Source organism: Mauremys reevesii, linkage group 16 (assembly GCF_016161935.1).
Source record: "Mauremys reevesii isolate NIE-2019 linkage group 16, ASM1616193v1, whole genome shotgun sequence".
NCBI classification, from domain to species: Eukaryota; Metazoa; Chordata; order Testudines; family Geoemydidae; genus Mauremys; species Mauremys reevesii.
Window position 1 is genome coordinate 7,444,297 of NC_052638.1, and position 19,035 is coordinate 7,463,331.

The window sequence follows — 19,035 nt, forward strand, 5'->3', positions numbered from 1 at the left end:
CCAGATACAATCGCCAGAGAGTAACTGATCAGACGTCGTTGAGAGGGAAGGGATGCTCAGGAGCCCCACAAAGAACCCAGGTGCCAGAGCCCACTGGATGCTCCAGCCTCTCTGACAAAGGGGACTGGACAAACTAGAGGAGTCCTAACCCAGGCGGTTTTGATTTCTTTATCAGTTGGGCTGAAATGGTTCCATCCAGACCAGGCTACAGTAGAAAGTGTTCTGCATTCCCCCAGTCCATAGCTTCATTGTTCATGTGGCTGGCTCCCAGCCACATCTCTCATTGGCCACCTTGCAGGGGGAGACAAAGCTGTAGCTGTTTACTAGCCACCTTGACCTTGTTCCAAGCTCTGTGGTAGCTCTGCAAGGACATCTGCAGAAGTAAAAATGGAGAAATAGGAAGCCAATAGCATTTGAGTAGGTACTGCCTCCCAGGGCTTTCCTTTGAACACTATATAGAAAGCAGTGAGATCCCCCACAGCCGTTTATACGGGGATCTGAACCTCAGGACTCTGACCCTGAATAACACTGAACTTTGGGGAATGCTGGATTCAACTCCCAGGGTGGATCTGACCCTTAATATTATTGGTATTATGCTAGTGCCTCGGAGCCCCATCCTGAACCAGGAACCAATGGTGCCAGGTGCTGTACAACACACAGAACAAAAAGCTGGTCCCTGCCGCAAAGACCCTACAATCTAAGTATGCAACATAGGGGCCATCTCTCTGCGTTAGTGAACGGGGGTGGAAGATTGTACCATGAACATAAGAGATTACTAGGGACCTGCCCTGGTTTCATCACACTACTGCATCTCTGAATTCACTAGCTGTGGGGCAAGCGTTGTGTTTCAATACAGAGAACTTCCACTAGGCACTAAAAGGTTCCCCTTTATTGTTACGCGCGCTGCGTAACAGGGCATGATCTAAGGCAGGGGTAGGCAACCTACGACACGCGTGCCGAAGGCGGCACCAAGCTGATTTTCAGTGGCACTCACACTGCCCGGGGCCTGGCTACCGGTCCGGGGGGCTCTGCATTTTAAATGAAGCTTCTTAAACATTTTAAAAACCTTATTTACTTTACATACAACAATAGTTTAGTTCTATATTCCAAACTTATAGAAAGAGACCTTCTAAAAATGTTAATCTATGACTGGCACACGAAACCTTACATGAGAGTGACTAACGGAAGACTCGGCACAGCACTGCTGAAAGGTGGCCAACCCCTGGTCTAAGGCAATAGCTTCAGGAGCCTTTTCCTAGGCAAGTCACAACCTTTCTGTGCTTCAGTTTCTTCATCAGTAAAGTGGGCTGTGACGCTGGCAGACCAGGTACCAGCTCCTGCCAAGGCCCAGGGCCTCACTGAACACTGACAAATGCGTAGCTAGAAACCAGTCTGGTTAGTATAGTTCAAATAGATGTCAGTGTTAGACTTTCTGGAATGCTTGTAGGATGCTGCATGTATTAATCCAACTTACAATATCTGTCTCCCATGGTATAAAGTTATATTGAGTGTTTGCATTGTAACCCTCTGCAACTGTGTAACTCACCAGACAGGAAGAGAAGCATTAATTAAGGTAAAAATGCTCATCCTGCACACGAGATGGCCCATTGAAGACAAATGAGGCATTGTGTAGCATCAGAGGACAGGTTTCAGAGGGGTAGCCATGTTAATCTGTATCAGCAAAAACAAGGAAGAGTCCTTGTGGCACCTTAGGGTACGTCTACACTTACCTGCCCGGTTCGCGGGTTCGAGGACTTTTTGGAGTTTTTGAGTTCAACTGATCGATCTAGACGAGTCCGAGAACTTCCGCGCGCGCGGCGCGACTCGGTACTCACCTCCAGCAGAAGAGAGTGGCGTCGTCGGGGGGAGTCGAGAGTTCGACCCCCGCGCCTGGGCGGTGGAGAGTAGGTCGAACTAGGGTCCTTCGAATTCAGCTACGCTATTCACGTAGCTGAATTTGCGTACCCTAATTCGAACCCCCTTCTTAGTGTAGACCAGGCCTTAGAGACTAACAAATTTATTTGGGCAAGATGTCAACTGTTGGGAATGGGCCACATCCACTGTAACTGAACTGGCCTCGTTAGCACTGACCCCTGCCCCCCCCCCTTGGTAAGGCAACTCCCATCTTTTCAAGTGCTGTGGTACTGCATCTGATGAAGTGGGTTCTAGCCCACGAAAGCTTATGCCCAAATAAATGTGATAGTCTCTAAGGTGCCACAAAGACTCCTCGTTGTTTTCATCAAAGGACAGAGACCTTGTTGATTGCATTCCTCACTTCCTCCAGGAAGCAGAGGCCTGCGCATGATCTCATCCCACCAGCTTGGATTCTGGAGTGAAGGGGATAAAAATCCCTGGCAAGGAGGAACCAGGTCTCTTTATATTGTCTGGACTCTGAGAGGCAAAACATAAGCAAGAGATCGCCGTGCTGCTTGGCATGGGTCAGCCCTAAAGGACATAGAGAGCTGCTTATTATAGAAGCTCATATTACCGTTTAAAATCTAAGACTGTGTGTGCTTCCTGCTTTAACCTTGTTGTCAATAACTCTCATTTATTTTCTTAGTTAATAGATCTTTAGTTAGTTAATTACAGGATTGGCTACAGGCATTGTCTTTGCGTTGAGATCTGAGTACAATTGGCCTGGGATACGTACAGCCTGAATATTGTTGGGATTTTTGGTGGAAAGTGACTGCAACACTGTATGGAATATGGGAGACACTTTATGATATTCTGGATGCCAATATTGTAAAATTGCAATGAACTGTGCCAGATATGCCGTGTGAGGCATCTGCAAAAATGTTGCAATTTGCCAAGTATGATGATCTTGTTTATATGTTTGTACCTCCTTTGTACTATGCGTTATAGATATGTAGGGTATAGCTGTATTTCAAGCTTGTGCTGTGTTGCTGGGTGACACTCCTAGGCAGATTGGCATCTGCACTGCCTAGCCTGCTTGATGGCCCATCAAGGGACTTCAATTGAAAGGAACCAGGGAAGACACCTTATGAGTGAGCAGCAAAGCCTGTGGAGAGAGAAGGCTAAGGCTTCCATGCCATGTGCTGGGCAGTTTCTGTTTGGAACAAAGGAAATACAAGCCACATGGCAAAAGACTATAAAAGACAACTGCATCATCTCCATTTTGTCTTCATTCTTGCTTCTTACCTCTGGAGGAACTTTGCTACAAACTGAAGCTCTGAACAAAGGACTGAATATACTGTAGCTGTGGATGTGTTCCAGAGGGACTTTTAAGCCAGCAAACTCACCAAGAACCTGATATATGGACCCTGAAGTCTATGTATGTGTGTGACTGCTTCACTATTTAACATCTCTCTTCTTGTTCTTTCTTTTCTCTTTATAATAAACCTTTTGTTTTAGATACTAAAGGATTGGCAGGCAGTGTGGGATTTAGGGCAAGATCCAACCTAATATTGACTGGCAACGTGGCTGGCTCTCTGGGGTCAGAAGAACATTTTGTATAGTGAGAAGAGTTTTTAAAGAACTCCTCACCTAGGTGCTGACTGGGAGCCAGAGAACTGGAATGCAAGAAAGGGGGCTGTGTGATTTCTTTTTTTGCTTCTTGATAACTAATGTGGGGGATCAGGAGCACGGTTTGTGGCTGGTTGGGGAGTTTAACATCAGTGTCACCTACCAGTCTCAGGAGGATCCACTCTCCTCTTTGCAGCCTGCCCTGACCTTGATATTTCCAGGGAGGCCTGCCCCAGGCACCCCAGGCAAGATAGACTGGAATGCCCAAGGCGACTGTCTGTCACTCCATGGTAAGGCTGTTCCAGCGCTTTAGCAGTTCACACTTGTTACTAGGTTGGTGAAATCTAATTATGGACCATACCACCAATTTGGGGTGTCTCTGCCCTGCTTTTTGACCATCTGCCCTGAGGCTGGCGCTCCCAGTCATCAGCCGCTCCAGCCAGCATGACACAGGGGTAGTGATTAGTCACTGATAATGAATGCTTGTAAAGTGCTTGGAGCGTGTTATGATCGGAAATCAGCTCCAAAACATTTTCAAACAGTCCCGAGCGAGCGTGGGTGCTTGAAAAGGCCCACACTGGTTACACAGGCAGAGGTGAGATGTTTACGTTGCTGCTCTTCTGTATTTGATAGCTGTTAAAAAGGTCAGGATAATAATAACTGCTGATGCTTCCTATTAACTCACTAATAGCCAGGTCCTGGCTTAAAACCCCTTGGGTTCCAGCCTCAGAGTTCAACTGTGAGACCCACTCTGTCCGCTGAATACATTCAATTCAGCCTCTGACACGATCGCTGCTTTGTAAACAGGAAGCTCGCCGAGTTCTTCAATTATACTGTAGTTAAAACCACAACTCAACTCGCCCACTCATGCTGCAAAGCAACAGACCCCTTCACCATAATCACATGCATGTGTGTGGGCACAGACAGAGACAGGTGCCCTCTGAAGTTAAACCCCAGCTGTGTAGAGAGAAGGACACAAACACTATCTATGCTCAGTTACAGACTCCGGCTACAGCTATGTCTTACTGTACCTCGGCAATCTCCACCTTCCTCTCCCATATCTTAATGTTGTTTTCCAGGTCACAGATGGCCATCTTCTGATTGACATACTTCAGCACTGGGGGCACTCTGTAATCTGAGAGCTGCTGCCGCAGCTGCTTATTCACACTCTCTGCTTTGGCTCGCTCCTGAGAGAGGAAAAGGATCCAGGGCAGGTAGATTAGGTGGGACATTGCTTTCTGCAAAGTGGCAATTTGGAAAAAAACACAACAAACCCATCCCCCTAAAACTGAAGGTCGAGCGATTAAGCTGTGCAGAATGCAGCTGCTATTAGCGTTTCAGTTTTCTGTCTGCCAGGGGCACTCCGGAGCTGCTTGAAGTCACTGGGCAACTCCCTGGTGCTACAGCCTGGGACAGCGGAGTGGCACAAAACACAGCCGGGGCCCTCCTTTGTGCCTTCCTTGGAGGGGGAAGGGCATTGCCTCTAAAAAGAGGAAGGATATTAAATGCAGGAAGCTTTGCCGAAGCTGGGTGCCTGCAGTTAAAGTCCAAACTCCATCCTTCAGCACCTAAAGTGAGAGCTGGTTTTCAGAGCACCACTAAATCCTACTGACTTCAATCGAAGCTGCAGGTACACAGGCTTTCTGGTACCAGGGCACTTGCCCGCAGGTGCCTGAATGTAAATTTCACAGCATAACTTTAGGCACCCAGCTTCTAGTATTACAATTAAATATATTGTAATGAACTATTCCTTTGCTAATTACGTATGTAATAGACAATTTATGATATTATTATGATCATCTCTTATTTGTATGGGGTTGTGTCTAGGAGCCCTAATCGGAGATCACGCCCAGCACAAAAAGACAGTCTCTGCCTCAATGAGCTTCCTAGCTAAGTATGTGGCCAAGTTAACACAGCTCTGAGATCTTCAGTCCTCATCTCCTGGTTTTTGTGTTTTAAAGTCCCTCCCGACTGCCGCCCGAGTGAAAATGACTCCCATTGCTATGCCAGGGAAGGGCAGCTTACAAAGAGCCGTGGGGGCCAGACTGTGATCAAGAGTAACTCCACTAAGGTCATCAGAGTTACCCACAGTGCAAAACAAGCGTGTGATCGGAACTGGGGCGACTGACTTGAATGGAATTACTCCAGCCTTACGCCCGTGGAAGTGGGATCAAAAGGTGGGTGTAGTTCAACACCAGCCTCACTTACTAGTCTATGCAGTAATCCAGTGTTAGAAAATCTTAAAAGAAATGGTCTCATAACATGAAATTTCTGGATTAAAAATACAAGTTAACCCACAATCCCTGTATTGATTGTTTCTGATGTTCCTACTACCTCCTCCACCAGGATGGTTTCCCTTTCCATCTTCTCCAGTGCCTCCTTCCTCTGGGAGATATCTTTCATCAGGCGGGCGGATGCTGCGGTGGCGTTCTGCAGCTTTCTCTGAAACAGCACAATGCGGTAAAGTCAGCGAGCCCAAAGGAGGGCAATGGCTCATCAGTGGCCACGGAAGGCTGGAGTCCCTTTACACTACACCGAGGCTCTCATCAAGCTTTATCTCGGGCTGGCCTTCTGGGACTCCGCTCCCTGCTGCCAGTTCGTCGCAGAATGGATCGATCAACGTGGCATCTCACTTCCGAGTTTCCCTTGTAGATGGCAGCCTCAGGATCTAGCCTTTGTTTAACACATTCTAGCACGATGTTACTTGGTAGCCATCAAGGAGTGTCCTAATACTGCGAGAGGTGGAGCTACTGCTGCAGCCCAACGCTTCTTACTCCAGGAAAAAGGAAAGGAAAAATCTTCCCCCTGCCCTTTTCCAGTGTGGTTTAACAATCACTCGGGGGAAGATTTCCAAAGGAGTAAAGCCTCCAGAGCCATTGACTGTCGGTGGGAGTTGCACATGCCTGTGAAAATCTCCCCCTTGGTTTATAAGGGAGCCATACCCAGGGATCCTAAAATATGCAATGGACTGACAAGCTTTTCATTTTTCCTCCCACAGAGGTGCAGCCAGCTCTGGGGTGGAATGCAGTAACCCCGCTGCAGGCAGGAGTGGAGGGGAAGCGAAAGGTGCACTAGAAATGCCTAAGGTGTTATTTTGCTCAGGATACTATGCCCAATATCCCAACTCTTGCAAAAACTGCCACGGGATGAACTTTTAATGACCACATCCCTCTTTTTTATATTACAGCTGAGAGACAGAATCTGCGGCAGCACAGTGCCCCAGCGTTAGTACTGACTCAGAGGGGAGGATTTCACCTAATGAGTCACCTCCACCGCCTGCAGCAGCACCTGGAGTCTTCTTGAAGATCACCCGTCCAAGGACTGGGTAGTGTTAACCCTGCGTAACGGACGAGATCACAGCAACAAGGAGACACAAAAGTCTCTAGCACTGACCTACCTAAGGCTACTGCTTACTGCCCTGTGGGACAAAATAACCACACTGCAATGTTTGCAGCTTCGCACCAGCACCTGTGGATGCAGGGCTGTACCTAGACATTTTGGTGCCCTACGCAGCCTCCCCGCCCCCCCGGAGGGGAGGGGGCTGGCCCCAGGCCTTCACGGGGGGGCAGGAGCAGGCTTCGGGGATGGGGGGAAACTGCCCCCCCAACACGAGCTGGTGGAGTGGGTTGGGGCCAGGTCACTCCACTTCCTGCTGCCTGGTGATTGCCTGACCCCGCACTCACTGGGTGGCAGGAAGTGGAGTGACCTGGCCCCAGCCCCAGCCCACTCTGCTCTGCTTCCCTGGCTCCCAGCCTTGAGACTTGGGGGCAAGGGGGAACCGCCACTCCGGAACTCACTGGCGGGGTAGCTGGGAGCCGGTGGGGCGGAGCGGAGTTGGCTAGGGCCAGGTCACTCCACTTCTCACCGCCCGGTGAGTGAAGGCCCACTCCTGATGCAGTCCCCCGGGATGTAGCTCAGGGGAAGGGGTGGAGTGGGGGCGGGGCTGGGGCAGAGCAGGGGCCGGAGCTTTGGGGAAGAGGCAGAGCAGGGGCGGGGGCAGCTTTCCTGGCCGGCTCAGCCGGCCGGGTGATCGGGCCAGCCTCAGGAGCAGCACGCAGCTGTGTAGGGCACCAGGAAATTTGGGGCAATTTGGTGCCCCAAATTTCCCCGTGCCCTATGCAGCTGCATAGTTTGTGTATGGGTAAGGACGGCCCTGTGTGGATGCCACAAAACACACATCAGGAGGATGTATCAGAACACACCCTAGCAGCCACAGCGAATGTAAGGATCTTTATAGGCAGGCAAATCCATCAACAAAGAAATGGTTCCAAAAATTCCAGGGCAGGTGCCAACTCCCAACCCCCACCTGCTGGAATGTATATCGCAGGCAAGCCAGGGAGCAGTTAAGCAGGAATAAAAATGCCTCTGATTGAAAGAGATGGCCTGGAAATAGAGTGTGTGTGTGAGAGAGGGACAGTGTTAAGGATCCCCCCCCCACACACACACACCTTACCCTGCAGGAGATAAAGAGAAAAAGAGAATGCAGGTGCCATGGGCTTGACTCACTTTGTAGAAATTGAGGATTTGAAGAGTGTTTCCCGCTGTCAGTTTTAGCTGTAGCAGGTCCCGGTTCCTCTCATCAATCTTCTCCAAAAACTGAGCGTTCTCAATCTTCAGCTGCTGGAAATCAACCTCATGGAGTGCCTCGCCCATCTCTTCCTTCTGTAAGCCAGCAAAGGCACAGGCTGATGATCATGGCGCTGAGGCTAAATGCCACATAATAGGGCTTTGCTCTGTGGGGATAGCAAGCGGGGGGGCCCTGAAGGATGGAATCCTCAACCCAACCTGGCCAGGCTGCTAACTCAGGGAATGGGGAGGAGTAGTGGCCATAACCTGCTGCTTCCTTCTTAATCTGGGTTTCCATTCAGTGGATCCATGCAGTGCCTGACCCCAGCACCACTGGCTATTCTCCTGCGACACCCACACTACCCCTTCCATGAGGAGCTGCAAAAATCCACCCAAGATCTTCTCCATAGCACAGAAAGGCTGCAAATCCCCTCTCTGCAGGATCTCTGCACAACCGTCTCACAGGTATTAAGCTGCTTTGGGGCCTGCCTCGAACATACCAGGTGCTCTAGGTTGAGGCCTTTTCTTAATAAACTCAGAGATTACTACAATCTCTGCCAGTCACAGGAATTAAGATTAGAAGCAGAGAAAATACACAGAAACATTAGACCCCCTTGTCTGGGTGAGCCCCTGAAATATCCCTGCCTGCTTGCAGCGAGCTGCCATTGGCCCCTTTCATTTTCAAAGGGCTGCAGCTTCCCTGTTTCTCTTCAGTCTTTACAAACCTGCTTGAGCTGCAGCTGCAACTTTTTCTTCTGCACTTTGAGAGAATCATTTTTCAAACGCAATTTTTCTTTCATTGCATCCTGAAAAAGACACCGGGATATACTGTCATGGTCATGGCTCTCTCTCCGTCATTGGTATGGTGGGGCCGAACGTGAGAGAGCCCCCGGGCTCCACTTCTTATTGTGACACTCCCGTTCTTCCAAGCCACGGTGTAACTTTCATGACACTTTATCACTGGCCAGAAAAGGAGGGGAGGCAGCACCCCCACAAGGCTGTCGTTCACGCCCCTCTATATAAATCAATCAATCAAGAAATGCTCTGACAGTAACCGGGAGAGCACCCTGCCTCAAATCCCACATGCATCAGCTGTGTAACTCCTCCAGCCTCCAATAGGGTGTGCATAGGTGAGCTATGCAGTCATTCACGTACCAAGTCTCCTGTGTCATAGCTGGACATGTCATTGGTGAACCCCCAAGCTGGCTTCTAATGCACTACTGTAACAGTGAACTGCAAGGTAATGGGAGATATCCACACAGACTTGCCAAGGTAGGTCTACGTATGGCCCCAAACGTGGGACAGATTATTCATGGATCAGGATTTTGTCTAAACTATTTAGCCTGGTATATAATAAATGTATAAATACACAACTCTGAACTGACCCTGTAGTGGTTCTTCTCCTCAAGATATCTCAGCACCTTCTCAGAAGCTATGGCACTCCCTTTCTTCTTGGATATCGTTTGGATAATGTCTTTGTTAAAGTTGCATGTGGCTTTCTTAATATCAGCCCACCGAATATCTGCTTCTTCCATGACAGCCTGTAGAATCAAAGTCACATTATAGTAAAGAGATGTCATCTCCCATTCATTTTCTGGGCGTTGGGGTGGAGAACAACATATAGGAACAGTAGGACAAGTTCTCTGTTGGCATGAATCCACTGACGTCAGTGAATTTTGCCCTATTTGCCCTGTGGCAGGGATGTTTTGGTAATAATATCAATCTCTCATTCACTGAAGAACAAGAAAAGCAAAACATCCGTACTTGAGTTTCAGGGTTAATCAGTTCTGCCTGACTTGCAAATATCTGCAGATCTACCAAGTCTGAGGGAATGGTTGTGTTCAAAACGACATTTTTTATAAGAACATATGAATGTTCAGGATGATACAAAAACAACGAGAAGTGCTATGCTGTGTATTTATACCTCCCTACTGTATGTTCCACTCCATGCATCTGATGAAGTGGGTTTTAGCCCATGGAAGCTTATGCCCAAAAAAATGTGTTAGTCTCTAACAAGGACTCCTCTTTGTTTTTGCTGATACAGACTAACACGGCTACCACCACTCTGAAACCTGTCAGGATGATACAGTCAGGTTCTAACCATTTAGCTTAATCAAAGGGCTTCTATTTCACTCTCCCAACACAGAAGTGGGTGGGATGAAAGAAAAGAAAGATGCCTTTATAGTGTAGAACAGGGCTCGACAACCTTTCAGAAGTGCTGTGCCGAGTCTTCATTTATTCACTCTAATGTAAGTTTTCGCGTGCCAGTAATGTTTTTAGAAGGTCTCTTTCTATAAGTCTATAATATATAACTAAACTATTGTTGTATGTAAAGTAAATAAGGTTTTTAAAATGTTTAAGAAGCTTCATTTAAAATTAAATTAAAATGCAGAGCCCCCCCCCCGGACCAATGGCCAGGACCCGGGCAGTGTGAGTGCCACTGAAAATCAGCTTGCGTGCTGCCTTTGGCACACATGCCATAGGTTGCCTACCCCAGTGTAGAAGAAGCCCTTCCAAATTGATTTGTGTTGATGTTCTGGATTAGGAATCCAGGCAGCATTGCCATTTAAAGACCTTTTTGCAATTTTTAGGGACCTCAAAAAACAAACCCTTATTGGGTGAAGGGGCACATGGATCGGCAGATCTGACACTTGCGGTGCTGTATCAAGCAAACCTGCCTACTCAGTTAAGCAAAGGTGATTCTTTAAAATCCCGTTTCCTCCCCTGAACTATGAGGTGTGGCAAGTAAGCAACTCCTGGCATAGATTCTGAGATGAATCTCAGCTATGCCAGTGTAAAAATCAGAGTATCTCCATTCAGGGGCGGCTCTAGCTTTTTTGCTGCCCCAAGCACGGCAATCTGGCTGCCTTCGGCAGCTTCCCTGCGGGAGGTCCCGGGTCCCACGACTTCGGTGTACCCACCACCAAATTGCTGCCGAATCCGCGGGACCGGTGGACCTCCCGCAGGCGCACCACTGAAGGCAGCCTGACTGCCGCCCTCGCAGGGACCGGCAGGGCACCCCTCCCGCCCTGGCTTGCCGCCCCAGGCATGCGCTTAGAGCACTGGTGCCTGGAGCCACCGCTGTCTCCATTGATTTAAATGGTGTTACTCTGCTTTCATCAGTGTGAGATCAAAATTCTGGCCTTTTATCACTAGTGAGGCACAACAGCCCTTCTCCTCCTGAGCCTGGCCCTCAGATTCGGGCAAGTCTGTGACACTGACATTAGGAAAAAACACTGGGTAACACTTGTAAACTGGGTAAAACTGACAAAGAGTCATTGAGACAACATATGGAAGCCCAGGGTGCCATTTTTAGAGCAGGACCAGCCTTTCAGAGTTCTCGGGACAGCTGCTTTAAAGCAGCAGCCCTGCACCTCCTGAGAAGTTGCTATTGCCCAGTAGCTCTAGGCTCACAGAGGAGTGATCACAGCATTTAGCAGCACACATGCTACATGTTAGCATGATGACATTCCAGCCCCTTTGTTCTTTGTGCAGCGTAAAGAAGCCGATACGCAAACTGGATGGGTAATAACGCAATGGAATGCCACCATGACAAATGATCTAATGGGGGCATGAAGCAAATGTTTGGTGCCCCTGTAGGTTTTGTCCTTATCAAGGATCATAAACACTCTGAGCAGCTGTTGCAGCACAGAGAATCTGTCTTAGTTCATCTACCAGCTCTTGCATCATAGAATCATAGAATCTCAGGGTTGGAAGGGACCTCAGGAGGTATCTAGTCCAACCCCCTGCTCAAAGCAGGACCAATCCCCAACTTGCATCCTCCAAGGCAGACAAAGAAAAAACCCTAAAGCTAAATAAATCATACTAACCTTCCTCTCTGGGTTAGCAATTTATAGGCATCTAAGAGAAATTAACACATTTCTCTAGTAAATCATCTTCCTCAGAGGAACTACCCTTTCTTCACAACGTAAGTGCTATGAGGCTAAAAAGAGGTAGGACAAATGAAGTTACTAACTACACCAGAGATTCTACAGCTCATGGAAAACTGTACCTGGTAGTTTTGTATAATCCGTTCAGAATCCCCCTTGGTCTGCTGAATTTCTTCCTTCGTCTCATCCAGCTCCCGCTGCGCTAGATCATTCTTCTGCTCCACTGTCAGGCCTATAAAACGATCTGCTGCAGCGCGGGATTTAGATTTACGTCTGGTACGTGTCTGCAGTCCGGAGAAACAAAGGACTGAAGGAGCAAGTAGACAGCAACAGGACCCATTCAAAGTGGTCGCCATTAAAAAGTCAATGTTTGCCAACAGTTACCGTATTCTCCTTATACTTAGAATAGGAAATAACCACAGTGACTGTGAGGGATCTGTAGACACATGATGGGCCTGATTCTCATTTACACTTAGGGTATGTCTTCACTGCAGGCACTTACCCACGTTGCTCCAACTCCCTTCCCATACACACACAAAACTCTCTCACCCAAGTTCAGTGGTGCCTTCAACCTGGGCTGGTAGGCTTAAGTTTGAGGGAGGCTTTCACGTGAGCAGGTAATGCACCCACTTGGCAGTGATGATGAAAACTAAATCCCTCAGGTGCTGATACTCCTGCAATGTCTTCCCACAATTCCCCCCGGGTATCCAGAAGGACAGACAAGTTCTCCCCCAATTCACTGGGAAAGACTCACAGAGCAGCTCAGCGCACTGAAGCACAAACACACATGGGATGTGCCCCCAGAAGTCCCAGCGACATACAGGTGGGTGCAGAACAAGTGAGGACCCAATAACTCAGACAGGGCTCTGCAGTGTGACTGCTCACACCTGGGCTACCCTAACCCAGGGGCCCATCATCTGAGTTAACTCTGCATTGAAGCCTGACCCACAGTGGCAGCATAAAGGGGCCTTAAAAAGGGTGTAAATTAGCAATGTAAAGTGACTTTAGTGTAAATGAGAATCAGGCTTGTAGACTGTTTAGCAGTGGTGTCCATCTGTAGCCCCTTTGGGGCTGTTCTGATTGCTGTTTAAACTCCACTCCACCTGGGAAAGAGCTGCCAAAGAGGCTACCCCCGTCTCAGGTCGAGGCTTGGAGACAGTGCAATCTACCCCCAGGAAGGAGACCAGGGTGAGGAGTGCCCATAGAGCTCCCACTCCTTGAGTCATTGCTGAGAAGGTGAAACTCAAACTCAGGGGCTGCCCAGCTCATGGATCACAGGCCACAGTGGCAAGTAAAGTGCTTGCTGGAGCACAAGAGGGAGAGTCTGGGAGAGGTGAGTCCTGTCACAGACTTGATGTGTGGCCTCGGACAAGTCTCTTGATCTTGTTGTGCCTCGGTTTCCTGATTTGTGAAATGTGGATAAACCTCCCTTACAGAAATTCATTAGTGCTTATAAAGTACTTTCAGATCTCTGGCAGGTGCCGTGAAGGACAACGTGTTCTCGTATAAGAGAAAAGAATAGCGTCTCTGGGGTGAATGGGAAACTGAAAACTGGACTGGTCTTCAGACTGAATCCAGATGCAGCAAGAGACAGCGCAAACCCTGATGCCTGCTAGAGCAGCGGCATCTCACCTCAAGTATGTGGTTAATTTCCTTCTAGGACATCTGAGCACTGTGGCTGTACGGTAGAGAAGTTGCCTGGTAAACATCACTTTCCGGCTCCACTCACTTCTTTTCAAATATTCCAGGGTACATTTCAAACTGGGTGAGATGCAAAGGGAAACCATTGGATGTGTTTATGGGTGACTGCTCCCCTTGTACCCCTTCTCACGCAAGCATTAAATGAGAATCCCAGCGAGAGGGAGGCAGCCGGATAGTCGGAGCCATGTTGACAGGCAGACCCAGAAATGCTGCATTGCAAACAAGAAGTAACTATCGCTGTAGCTCTGTACAGTACCTGCCCCAGGTCCAGTGAGGATCCATGTATATCTGGCAACAAATGGCTGACCAGATCCTTTGGCTCCATCTTGTTGTAGTATTTTTCAAACATTTCTGTCTCGACTTTGAGAATGGAGAGGGCATGGCTGCAAGGAGGTGGAGGTTGGAATGAGCAAGCTCTGACTTTCAGGTATAAGAGACTAGAGAGCATATGGTCAGTGTATGAAACCAGAGGGGAAACATAAGGCTCATAGCGGTGAAAATTTTAGGTGGGGCACCATAAACATCCATAGATGCACACAAATGACTTGACTCTCTTCTTGATGCAACAGTGGGGTAAATGAAAGAATCCGGCCCATGCTCATTAAAGCCCCAATCCCATTCAAACTGAAATCCATGGGAGATTTGCTATGGACGTCAATGGGAGCTCAGGCTCTAGGGGAAGGGGACTTTGAATGCACCCCTTCAGATTTTCTGCTGGGGCAACTGGGGCTGATCTTTCATATACAGGATCCTTGCTGGTAGTCCGATCCCAGTAAGGCGTTCACAGTGAATGCTGCTTGTTCCAGCTGGGGAGATGTCCCCAGCTGGTAAATCAGCAGTTGTGAGTGACACATAGGGTAACCAGATGTCCCAATTTGATAGGGACAGCCCTGATATTTGGGAATTTTTCGTATATAGGCACCTATTATCCCCCACTCCCGTCCCGATTTTTCACACTTTATATCTGGTCACCCTAGTGACACACACAATCGGGATGTAGATAAAGTAACTGATCTTATTTTCTCATGTTTCTGATTGGGGCCGAGCCCAGATCATCCTTACAGAAGAACGCCCCTGGGCTCCTGTCAATTATCAAAAAACCCACCAGATTTAAAAGCTTTCTGACTGCATACAAGGCTCACACCTTTCTGAGGGGGCTGTGCTGAGACCTCAGAATTAACCACAAAATAACCCCCAATCCCCACGTGATCCATGACTTTTGTACAGCTCCACCCACCCACATCCCCGGTATATTTCCTCTCTACTATATTTGCTCCATCATTTTATTTCCAGCGACTGACAGATGGAATCATCTACTGGGAACTCATTATAAAGGGAAGAAAATGTTTAGCAGATGGTTCCTGAACAGTCTGGAATGATGGACCTTGCTCACAAATACACACAAGATGCCTCCTTTACTATCAAATACATCACGATGCTTCGCCCTTCATCAGGGGACAGGCACCCAAAGGCAGAGGGATGGAAGCAGCTTCAAGCCTTGCACTGATCTAGATAGAAAACGTAACCCCTAAACCCCTCTCTCATCAGGGCCAGAGGACATTAAACCTGAGCCAAGCCTGTGCCCATATGAACAGACTGAGGGGGAAGAGGCGCATGTTATAATCCAGCTTTCTTGTGTATAGAGGATGGGGTTTTCAAACAGTCCTGCATATAGGGGGCATAGGGAAGGTATTGCCTCAGCCTGCCCTGATTATAAAGACTGGGGGAGATTATATCTGAGTAGGACCGTGCTCTGTGGAGTGGGAGTGTGCTGTGCCCAGCCCCCCACCCCCCATTTGAGATTGGAGGCATAAGGTACCCCCCCTATGAGAGTGGGGGGTCCTGTGCCCAGGGCCCCATGTGGGATAGGGAGCATTTTGTACCCCCCTATGAGAGCTGGGGGTAGCTGTATCCACCCCCCTCCATGTGGGATTGGGGGCATTATGGACCCCACACGAGAGCTGGGGGGCGCTGTGCCCAACCTCGTCCCCTACCTGGTCTCCTGCACCAGGGCCTCGAGCTGGGGCAGGTGCAGGGCTGCGAGCTCCTGGGACTCCGCGGTGCGGACGCTCTCCGAGTCCTCGTCCGCCATCGCTCCCCGGGGTTACCATGGCAGCGGCGGCGGCGGCTCCGGGCTCCCCGCCCCGGCCGGCCTGGAGCCCGGAGCCCGGAGCCCGGCCCGGCCCGCGCGGAACAGTCGGCCCCGAGGCCGCCCGGGCTCTGAGCTTCTGGGTGTCCCGCTGCCCCCCGCCTGCCCCCAGCCTTGCTGCCCCACCGAGCCCTGCTGCCCCCCCTGCCCCCAGCCTTGCTGCCCCTGAGCCCTCCTGCCCCCGCCTTGCTGCCCCAGAGCCCTGCTGCCCCTGCCCCCAGCCTTGCTGCCCCCGAGCCCTGCTGCCCCCGCCCCCAGCCTTGCTGCCCCACGGAGCCATGCGGCCCCCCCGCCCCCGCCTTGCTGCCCCACCGTGCCCTGCTGCCCCCCCCGCCCCCAGCCTTGCTGCCCCTCCGAGCCCTCCTGCCCCCCCCGCCCCCAGCCTTGCTGCCCCCGAGCCCTGCTGCCCCCTGCCCCCAGCCTTGCTGCCCCCGAGCCCTGCTGCCCCTGCCCCCAGCCTTGCTGCCCCCGAGCCCTCCTGCCCCCCGCCCCAGCCCTGCTGCCCCCTGAGCCTGCTGCCCCCCCCCCCCAGCCCGGCCGCCCCCTGCCCCAGCCTTGCTGCCCCCGAGCCCAGCTGCCCCCAGCCTTGCTGCCCCCGAGCCCTGCTGTCCCCTGCCCCCAGCCTTGCTGCCCCCGAGCCCAGCTGCCCCCGCCCCCAGCCTTGCTGCCCCCAGAGCCCTGCTGCCCCTGCCCCAGCCTTGCTGCCCCCGAGCCCTCCTGCCCCCGCCCCAGCCCTGCTGCCCCCGAGCCCTGCTGCCCCTGCCCCAGCCCTGCTGCCCCTGCCCCAGCCCTGCTGCCCCCGAGCCCAGCTGCCCCCAGCCTTGCTGCCCCCGAGCCCTGCTGTCCCCGCCCCCAGCCTTGCTGCCCCAGCCCAGCTGCCCCGCGCCCCAGCCTTGCTGCCCCCGAGCCCTGCTGGCCCCCGCCCCAGCAGCCGGCTGGCCCCTGTGCCCTGCTGCTCCCATGTCCCCCCTGAGCCCTGCCATCCGTTTCCTCCCCAGGTGCCAGCTGCTGCCTCCTGTGCCCCCAGAGCCCTGCTTCTCCCTGTGCCCCCCCGAGCCCTGCCGCCCCCTGACCCCAGAGCCCTGCTTCTCCCTGTGCCCCAGAGCCCTGCTGACCCCTGACCCCTGCTTCTCCCTGTGCCCCAGAGCCCTGCTGCCCCTGACCTCTGCTTCTCCCTGTGCCCCCGAGCCCTGCCGCCCCTGACCCCTGCTTCTCCCTGTGCCCCCTGAGCCCTGCTGCCCCCGACCCCAGAGCCCTGCTTCTCCCTGTGCCCCAGAGCCCTGCTGACCCCTGACCCCTGCTTCTCCCTGTGCCCCAGAGCCCTGCTGACCCCTGACCCCTGCTTCTCCCTGTGCCCCAGAGCCCTGCTTCTCCCTGTGCCCTCCCAAGCCCTGCTGACCCCTGACCCCAGAGCCCTGCTTCTCCCTGTGCCCCCCCGAGCCCTGCCGCCCCCTGACCCCAGAGCCCTGCTTCTCCCTGTGCCCCAGAGCCCTGCTTCGCCCTGTGCCCCCAGAGCCCTGCTTCTCCCTGTGCCCCAGAGCCCTGCTGCCCCCTGACCCCAGAGCCCTGCTTCTCCCTGTGCCCCCCCAGAGCCCTGCTTCTCCCTGTGCCCCCCAGAGCCCTGCCGCCCCCTGACCCCAGAGCCCTGCTTCTCCCTGTGCCCCCCCGAGCCCTGCTGACCCCTGAGCCCTGCTTCTCCCTGTGCCCCCTGAGCCCTGCTTCTCCCTGTGCCCCCCGAGCCCTGCTGACCCCAGAGCCCTGCTTCTCCCTGTGCCCCAGAGCCCTGCTTCTCCCTGGGCCCCCAAGCCCTGCCGCCCCTGACCCCAGAGCCCTGCTTCTCCCTGTGCCCCAGAGCCCTGCTTCTCCTGTGCCCCCGAGCCCTGCCGCCCCTGACCCCAGAGCCCTGCTCCCTGTGCCCCCAGAGCCCTGCTTCTCCCTGTGCCCTCCCAAGCCCTGCTGACCCCTGACCCCAGAGCCCTGCTTCTCCCTGTGCCCCCTGAGCCCTGCTGCCCCCTGACCCCAGAGCCCTGCTTCTCCCTGTGCCCCCCAAGATCCCTGCTGCCCCCAGCCCGCCCCCCAGCAGGCTGATTAGTGCGTCTCTGGAGGGTCTGAGGAAGCTGAAAGGTCTTTTTGGAACACTAGGTGTGCAGGGGAATGCAAAATCTCTCCCTCCGAAACCCACCTTTCCACGCCCTGGGGAGAGACCCTTTGTATGCTAACCCCCTTCTGGAAACTCCAGTTCAAAGACCCCAGATCTGTATCCGAAGGGAACCGAGCATGTTACCAGAGTGCTTGTTTTGAGCGGACCCACCAGGTGAGGTGTGAAAAGACTGCATTGGCTAAAGTCCATGTGAGAGGATGAACTCTGGTGTGCTTAGAAGCATGCGTGTGGGTCCCTTTGTTGTTTGTAATCTGTGTTCTTTGTAATGCTTCGTGCTTTAAGAACAAAGTCAGCTTGCGTATACAGATCTATATTAACTTATGTCTTATCCATCTCTGGAGGGAAAGCATGAAGGTGTGCCAGGGCAGTTATCCATGCTGGGAAGGCGGGGAACTGTCCAGCCTGGGAATACCCCATCAGAAGGGAGAGAGATGAGGTCTCAACTCAAGAGAGGCAACAGCTGAGGAGCTGAAAGCCAAGAGTGGTGCCCTTGCTGAACCACTGAGGAGAAAGACAGGTGTAGTTGCCTGGAACTGTGACAGCATCATCCAGTATTGTAATACAGATAAAATCACAGTAGGGTTTGGGGAGTGAGAAATCTCAGTCCCATAGGATTTGCTCAAGGCCGCCAAAATCTTCTCAGGCAGCAATGAGCATTTGAAAGGCAGTGTCATCTAGGGGATAGGGTACTGGGCTGGGAGCCAGGATATCTAGGTGTATCTTTGTTCCTAAGAAAACATTAAAAAGTGAAGATTTGAAAAGTCCGGTGTATTTGTCACTACTAATGCTTTGTTCGTTTTTGCAAATGCTTGAATAAGGAAAATCGGTGAAGCCAGTTTCACTTTTCATTACAGTCGCTTTCACTCAGATTCTTAGTCTTTGGGTTTCAGACACAGCAAGGGAATGTTGATGTGTTTAAAGCAACCATTTTCATGGGCATTTTAAAAAATGAATAAGTGGAAACATCTTTGCTGGGTGTAGATTGGAGCAGAGCTTGGTTTTACAGCATGTGGAGCCAAATTTAAATGGACAGTGTTACATTTCCTAAGTGCCTTTCCTTCTGAAAGATCCCAAAGCACTAAATG

General features: G+C 51.6%; 2 protein-coding genes and 1 long non-coding RNA gene across 4 annotated transcripts in view; 2 read left to right on the plus strand and 1 right to left on the minus strand.

The window, feature by feature from the left end:
- Positions 1 to 152: 152 nt before the first annotated feature.
- Positions 153 to 15,800, minus strand: CCDC113 (coiled-coil domain containing 113). 2 transcript variants are annotated; one of them, XM_039502658.1, is made up of 9 exons: positions 15,635 to 15,800; positions 13,897 to 14,023; positions 12,062 to 12,223; positions 9,435 to 9,590; positions 8,775 to 8,855; positions 7,990 to 8,145; positions 5,818 to 5,925; positions 4,515 to 4,670; positions 153 to 373 (listed from the first exon to the last, which is right to left on the minus strand). In XM_039502658.1, the coding sequence occupies exons 1-9, from the start codon at positions 15,730 to 15,732 to the stop codon at positions 281 to 283; spliced, it is 1,137 nt and encodes a 378-aa protein (XP_039358592.1). In that variant the 5' UTR covers positions 15,733 to 15,800; the 3' UTR covers positions 153 to 280. The 2 variants fall into 2 exon arrangements, with proteins under 2 accessions (XP_039358592.1, XP_039358593.1); XM_039502659.1 differs by lacking the exon at positions 13,897 to 14,023.
- Positions 13,503 to 19,035, plus strand: part of CSNK2A2 (casein kinase 2 alpha 2) — a 58,171-nt gene continuing 52,638 nt past the window's right edge. The window contains exon 1 of the mRNA XM_039502662.1: positions 13,503 to 13,576. Within this exon, the coding sequence (XP_039358596.1) occupies positions 13,518 to 13,576 (59 nt within the window). The 5' untranslated portion in view covers positions 13,503 to 13,517. The remainder of the gene's footprint in view (positions 13,577 to 19,035) is intronic.
- LOC120384252 lies at positions 16,716 to 18,691 on the plus strand. Its single transcript, XR_005588711.1, has 3 exons — positions 16,716 to 16,787; positions 17,932 to 18,103; positions 18,292 to 18,691. It is a non-coding gene; the product is annotated as an uncharacterized LOC120384252 (long non-coding RNA).

Excerpts from the sequence above, each read along its gene's own strand:
- CCDC113 (XM_039502658.1), bottom strand. The coding sequence starts at position 15,732 with ATGGCGGACGAGGACTCGGAGAGCGTCCGCACCGCGGAGTCCCAGGAG. Across the intron at positions 14,024-15,634 it reads GCCCTGGTGCAGGAGACCAG|CCATGCCCTCTCCATTCTCA; the intron begins GTAGGGGACGAG and ends ACCTCCTTGCAG. Across the intron at positions 12,224-13,896 it reads CCTCACTGGACCTGGGGCAG|ACACGTACCAGACGTAAATC; the intron begins GTACTGTACAGA and ends TCCGGACTGCAG.